This window comes from Anguilla anguilla, chromosome 9, assembly GCF_013347855.1.
Source record: "Anguilla anguilla isolate fAngAng1 chromosome 9, fAngAng1.pri, whole genome shotgun sequence".
Classification (NCBI taxonomy): domain Eukaryota; kingdom Metazoa; phylum Chordata; class Actinopteri; order Anguilliformes; family Anguillidae; genus Anguilla; species Anguilla anguilla.
In genome coordinates, this window is record NC_049209.1 from 9,196,300 (window position 1) to 9,203,188 (window position 6,889).

The 6,889-nt window shown below is 46.4% G+C and overlaps 1 protein-coding gene across 1 annotated transcript; it reads right to left on the minus strand.

The window, feature by feature from the left end:
* Positions 1 to 259: 259 nt before the first annotated feature.
* si:ch1073-224n8.1 (zinc finger protein 316) lies at positions 260 to 6,056 on the minus strand. Its single transcript, XM_035431855.1, has 2 exons — positions 4,938 to 6,056; positions 260 to 2,908 (listed from the first exon to the last, which is right to left on the minus strand). The coding sequence occupies exons 1-2, from the start codon at positions 5,647 to 5,649 to the stop codon at positions 1,857 to 1,859; spliced, it is 1,764 nt and encodes a 587-aa protein (XP_035287746.1). The 5' UTR covers positions 5,650 to 6,056; the 3' UTR covers positions 260 to 1,856.
* Positions 6,057 to 6,889: the final 833 nt, after the last annotated feature.

The window sequence follows — 6,889 nt, forward strand, 5'->3', positions numbered from 1 at the left end:
CGCATTGCAGTCACCACAATATTGCCCTGGAGAAACCACTCACTAAGTTGTTTTCGACTCACTCTTTCAAGAATTTAACGAGGAAAATCTTGGTTTTATATGACTGCTTTCCCTTCCTCTTGCTGACGTGTAGCTAAGAATCACAGACACATTGGGAGTGGTGTTTTTTTTTTTTTTTTTTTAATAAACATATCGCAGTTGTAATAACTACAAGTGTTATTATCTATAATGGGCCAATTATCCTTGAGCATTCATCATGGCCTGTATAAGAAACAATTTTATTTAATTATTTTAAATACATACAGTAAACTACCATTCTGCTCAGAGCTCCACTGAACTGGAATGTTGATGCACATGCCATTAAAATTACAAGCAGGCGGCATACCACACCTGAATGCAGACAAACACTGATGGAAACACATTTTATTTGTTCATTAAGCACATCCGTTTTTACATTATACACGTTGTTAAAAACGTGTGGAATTGTTAGCACCTTATGTGCCAGCAGTGGTGCCAAGTATTGTCTGAAGTCATTTACATAGACACCCTGCAGTCATTATGCTGACTGCAGAACTCTCAAATTAGAAATACTGAAACAATGGCTTCTTTTAATTAAATTAATTAAAGACATTTATTTTGACTGCGCTTGTAGATAATTGTACGGTTGGTAATTTGTATTTTGCAAAGAGTTCTTAACTGTTCTGTGACCTCAGACAACTTGTGAAGAGCGCTCCATGAAAGTAAAAGTAGACTGACTCGCTGATCGATTAGCACGTCACATATCCAGAACGCGTGAACGTAGCGAGATATTAAAGAGGAGCGGAGACACTCGAGCACCTTGCTCAGAGGTATAACAGCTGTATGCCACATGGCATTCAAACCGCAAAACGCGAGCTGAGTCAACTGTTCTCACCGCCGCTCCATGCCGTTGCATACCGGAGATTCTCACGCCGGCCACTCCACATTTTACCAACGCAAGCGCCCTCGCTTGAAAAGAACGGAAAGCTGGCTCGAGATAACTCACATTCGCAAAAAAATCCCTGCCCCTTTAGAGTCTCGACCTTGCTCAACTCAAATTACGTCCAGGAGGGCCAAATTCAGCTGGTTTTTATTTTAAGCGCCCGACTACTAAAAATAATGTCCAGATCAAAAGTCGAATCGTCCCCTCCTCAGGTCTGATACATAGCATTGCTGGTGTAAACAGGGCTGAAAATCATTTTGATCGCGGCTCTCCAGAACCAGGGCTGCTGGGCCCTTAAATGCAGTTTCAAAATGCAAAGCAGATCCCAATGCTTTGTTGAATACCTTATTTCCAACTCCGTACAGCAGAATTGACTTTTAGTTAAGCAAGTCTTTTCTAACCAGTACATGACAGCTTGTTACTTTGGAACAGCTTACAAAAGATAAAAATGCCTTTGTGAGCTTTTGCAGAGGAGAAATGGTTTCCCACAAAAGCTTAGTCACTTTTGGTTATTCAGACAATTGAAGCTCTACTGAACAGAGTTTTATAAATATTCTTATGGCAAACAAAACTGCAAGATTATGACTGTGAAAATAATGACTAAGGCTGACCATTCATGAGAATGAAGGGCAAACACAATTGTCAAAGTTGGAGCCTTGCAGGTAACACATTTGATACTTTAATTCCCGATTTCACTCTTTGGGAAAATATTCACAACCTTTAGACTAAAATCTGCTCAACAGTCCTCTGGGCTCGGGAAATGTGAGGACTATGAAATCATAATGGCAGTTCTGCACAGAAACCCCTTCTAGAGCTTCTTTCTACTCCTCGTCTCCAAGCTTTACCTGCACGTTGACCAAGAGGACACATCGCAGAGTGGCAGAGGGAGCTTGCCCTACACGCCGTTCATCACGACTCCGTCCTCCCCGTCGGCCCCCCACACCCCGAAGCCCATCTGCGGAAGAAGCGCGAGATGGTGGAGCCGGCTCGCGTTGCCGGCGGCCGCCGGGCCGGCCCCGGCCCCGGCCCCGGCCCCGCCCGCGTCCTGGGCGGCGGCCTCCACCCCTCCCGGCTCCTCCCGGTGCGTCCGCAGGTGCTTGCGGAGGGCAGCCGGCTCCTTGAAGCTCTTGTGGCAGCGGGGGCAGCGGCAGGGCCGCTCGCCGGTGTGGATGCGCTGGTGGTGCTTGAGGTGCTGCAGGCGGCTCAGGCGCTTGCCGCACACGCCGCACACGTAGGGCTTCTCGCCCGTGTGGGTGCGCCGGTGCTTGCGGAGCCCGTCCAGGTGCCTGAAGCTGGTGCCGCAGTCCGAGCAGGAGTAGGGCTTCTCGCCCGTGTGGATGCGCTGGTGCGTCTTCAGGGCCCCCGACTCCCGGAAGCAGCGGCCGCACACGGGGCACGGGTAGGGCTTCTCGCCCGTGTGGATCCGGATGTGCTTCTTCAGGCTGGAGATCAGGCGGAAGGCCTTGCCGCACTGCAGACAGAGGTGAGGACGTTCGCCGCCGCCGCTGCCGTCCGCAGCCGGGCCGGCGGCCGACGGCCCCTTGGCGCTGACGGCGGCTCTGGAGGACGCCGGACCGGGCCTCGCCCCCTGGAGAGGTCTCCCCAGGGTTTTCAGCCCGTCCGCGAGGGGGGCGCCGCTGCCCTTGTGCAGCCACGGCGGGGGCGGGTGAGGGAGCTTGTGCGGCCGCGCGGGACGGCCGTGCGAGCGCGAGGCATCCTCCTCCTCCACCACGTGAATGTAGCCCAGTTCAGCCACGTTCTGCGCAGTCTGCTCGGTCTCAGCGGCCACGGCAACGCCCCCCTCCCCTGCCGCCCTGCGCACATGCTGACCCGGTCCCTGGTCCTGCTCCTGTTTGATTTCCAACCTGGGCTTGGACCTCGGGCCTGATGAGCTTGGCTCTTTTTCTGATAGACATTGGCGGCTTATCTGCTCTCTGGCACATTCATCTGATGAGAAGCAAAATTTTAAAAACAAAAAAGAGGGATTAAAGGGGATTCAAATATACAAAGAAATACATCCACCAAAATATTGTAAAAGGACTACCCTGAATATTACATCATCTGATGGGTTGGATAATGCAGGAACAAGCAAAAAAAAAACTAACAAAAAAAAACCTTGAAAGTAAACTGAGATGACAGTGGTGACAGTTATAATATGAGTAAGTGAGTGTGTGTGTGTGTGTGTGTGTGTGTGAGTGAGTGAGTGAGTGAGTGAGTGAGTGAGTGAGTGAGTGAGTGAGTGAGTGAGTGAGTGAGTGAGTGAATGGATGAATGAATGAATGAATAAATGAATGAATGAATGAAACACATGGAGAGAAATCAGGAAAACATGGCTGACATGAAATTCCACTAGCTCTCTTTCTGTTTCACTCCCATATCCTATACAACATCCGCAGAATCCGCCCCTTTCTCACCACCTACTCAACCCAGCTCCTGGTCCAAGCAATGGTTCTATCCCGCCTGGACTACTGCAACTCTCTTCTGGCTGGACTACCGGCATCTGCCACCAGACCCCTGCAGCTCATTCAGAATGCTGCGGCTCGTCTGGTCTTCAACCTCCCCAGACACTCCCACGTAACTCCCCTGCTCACTACCCTCCACTGGCTGCCTGTTATAGCTCGCATCAAATTCAAAACATTGGTTCTAGCATACCAGGCAGTCAAGGGATCAGCCCCAGCATACCTTCAAAAGATATTCAAACCCTACATGCCAGCCAGATCCCTCCGTTCTGCTACCTCAGGACGCCTAGCACCTCCCCCTCTTCGCACCTGCACTTCCAGAACACGTCTCCTCTCTGTTCTGGCCCCACGATGGTGGAATGACCTCCCTGTGGAGGTCAGAACAGCTGAGACTGTGACCCATTTCAAACGACGACTGAAGACCCACCTCTTCAGGCTGCACCTCTCCCCATCCCTTCCCCCCCTGTAAATGACTAAACTTAGGGTTGTAACTAGGCAGCTGTTTAATAGGTGACTTAGTTGATGCGCCAGTCTTAACGACTACTTGTATTTTTATTTATTTTTATTTTTCCATAGATTGCGTTGTTGCCGTTCTCGTTGTTAGTGTTAATCAGTTTAACCACCAGGGTCCAGGTTGAACTATGCGGTTGTTCCCTGTACTTGGACCGGTACTTCTCTCTAGGGGTTTCGTCATACTTGTTCCTGGTTATGGTTATACACTTTGTTGTACGTCGCTCTGGATAAGAGCGTCTGCCAAATGCCTGTAATGTAATGTAAATGTAATATCTCTTCAGTGATACTATGCAGACCTGGCTCGGCCTCAGACAGCTTGAAAAACTCTGCAGGTCTGCCCATCTTAGGAAGTATGAGCTCCTTGAGCTAGTTCTCAGCAACCGCACTTGCTTATTTGTGGTGTAGCAGATGCAATCATTTAGCTGCTGTGTGGTAGAGTGTAACTTGCTTCATTAACCAATAAGATAAAATAAGATAATCCTTTATTAATCCCACAGCGGGGAAATTTGCAGTGTTACAGCAGTAAAGGGATAGCGCAATAGCAAGGAGCAATATTGTTCTGGATAGCATGAGCCTGACACTGTATTAATTTCAATTACAGCAATATTTTACCAATTGCTGAGACAAAAATGCAATACCTCCATGTCCTTCACCAGTGCTAGCTTGTGCTTTAGCAGCAGAACCACCACACTGCTTTCAAATCGTTTTCACAGTTGCTTTGAGCCTGGCTTGTGAAATTAATCTGAATTAATTCAGTACACTGTACTGCATAAGGCTTTGAAGACTATCCGAGCAATACCGTTTTCTTTGGTTTCGTTTATGAACATGCACATACAATAACGAAAGCACATCAACATTCTTCATCATATTATTATTATTCAGCGTACTGAATTAGTTATACTTTCCTACAATTAAAGTATAAAACAACGTTTGGCCTTTCTGACCTGAAGAGAAAAAGTGGATTCATAACACAACAAATGGAGAGACGCATAGGATTACTATACCTGGCCTGGCAATGTCTGACCAGGAGCTGGGTGAGCTGCTACTGAAGGTGTTTAAAAGGTTACTACTGACGGTGCCATCCGCTCGAATGGAAAGCTGGCAGACCTTTACGTCATCTCCAGAGTCGAACCCTTGCAGAGTCTCAGCAAAAGAACCGCGGTTTTCTGAGTTACACCCAGGCAGACCAGAGATGTCACGATCGCGCTCAGTTTGACTGCTAAAGGATTCGGAACTATCCCTGTGCACAACGTCATTCCCTCCACATGCAGACGAGGAGAACCCCTGCCCGAGAGTCTCCAGGCCAGGCAAGGAAGCAGGGATATGGTCGATAATTTTTTGGGCGCTACATAGGCAGTCCTGTAATGCTTTCAACTCCCCCTCAGACACCTCAAGTCGCAGTCTCAGCCTTCGGTTCTCTTGCTCCTGGGTCACCAATTCTTGCTGAGTCTTAGTCAAGGCATCATCTAGCACGACTGCCACTTCACTCAATAGAGAGTCGACTGCAGTGGCTAGTGTGTTTTGAATGGTTGGAGCAAGACGGATTTTCAGGGAGGAAATTGTTAGTTTTGTCTCGCATAATACAGACGGCAAAGACTCAGTCTTTTCCCCCTTAAATTCAAAGGAATGACCACTACTACGTATCTGGCTGTTGTGTATTCCCTGTTTTCGATTACTCCCAGGATTAATGGAGTTCAAACTATTTGGTGAAATCATTATCGAAATGTTAACTTCACTACAATGCACTCACTTAGAAATCGTTGCAGTGGGTATGAAGCATTCGTTATTATATAAATGATTAACAAGATAAGTTATCGATATCGCATTATATTTAAGAACATGCTAGCTGGCAAACTACCTTTTCAGCAAAATTATCTGACGGTCCCATGATCGATCCTTCTCTCTTGTACACTAGACTAACGTTTTTCAATTAGGAAGTCAGTTACTTAGCTGTTTGAAACATTATAAATCAGAGCACTTTGGCTAGCGATCGCTGTCATTCATCACTATACGCAATATTCATTTTCCACGAACTGTTTTTTAAGAAACACATTTAGACGTTCCCACAATCCTCAAAAACACTAGCCTCCCATGGAAACGACGAAATCACAGCCTAGTTCTTCTTCTCGGTGTTTATTGGCAGACTATAACCAACGAAAATGTGCATAGCGCCACCTACTGTAGTGGAGAGTGTAATAATTATGGCGTCTAATTTCTACAGCAAATATAAATATAACTATTAAATTCCTAAATCCTTCTTTCTAGCTCTGTCTCTCTATGAAAACAAAAAAGCCCCCCTACTGACCACACAAAAGCCATCCTCCACTTGCAAAATTCCACCCAAATCCCATCACGCACTACTGCAAAACAGTTTACTTTCTGTAGCCTAGGACACTAAGGGCATTGCAAAAGAATATGCTCAACATTTTTCCTTATTTGACACTCCTCGCACATAATTGATGCACACTTTTCTGTCAATCACAGAGTTGAATTAGGAATTGTATGGCCAAATTTCAATCTGGATATATACACTTCTCTTCTACATTTCGTTCAAAAACCATTACAGGTTTTTAGGTATTCCCTTTTAATTCTTGAATCCCAGATTCTGTCAGTTTCATTACCATACATTTAAATTTAGATTTCCCCCCTCCCAAAAGGTCTTAAATATTTTTTTTCCCCTTCTCATTCCCAGTGCCCATTTGGCAATTTTGTCTGCACCCTCATTTCCAATCACACCCCCACATGAGCAGGGATCCAAAAAACTGTATATCCACCCCTAATTCATAAAATAAAATATATGTGTATAGGAAAAGATAATCGCTGGAACCATGCCAGAGAAACTCTTGAAGGGCTGCAGTTGAATCTTAGCACATCGTAACTCTATCAGGCTTACCTTTCTCTATCTACTGTAATCCAAGCCTTATAAGTAAAGATGAAAACACTGACAACTTATCTA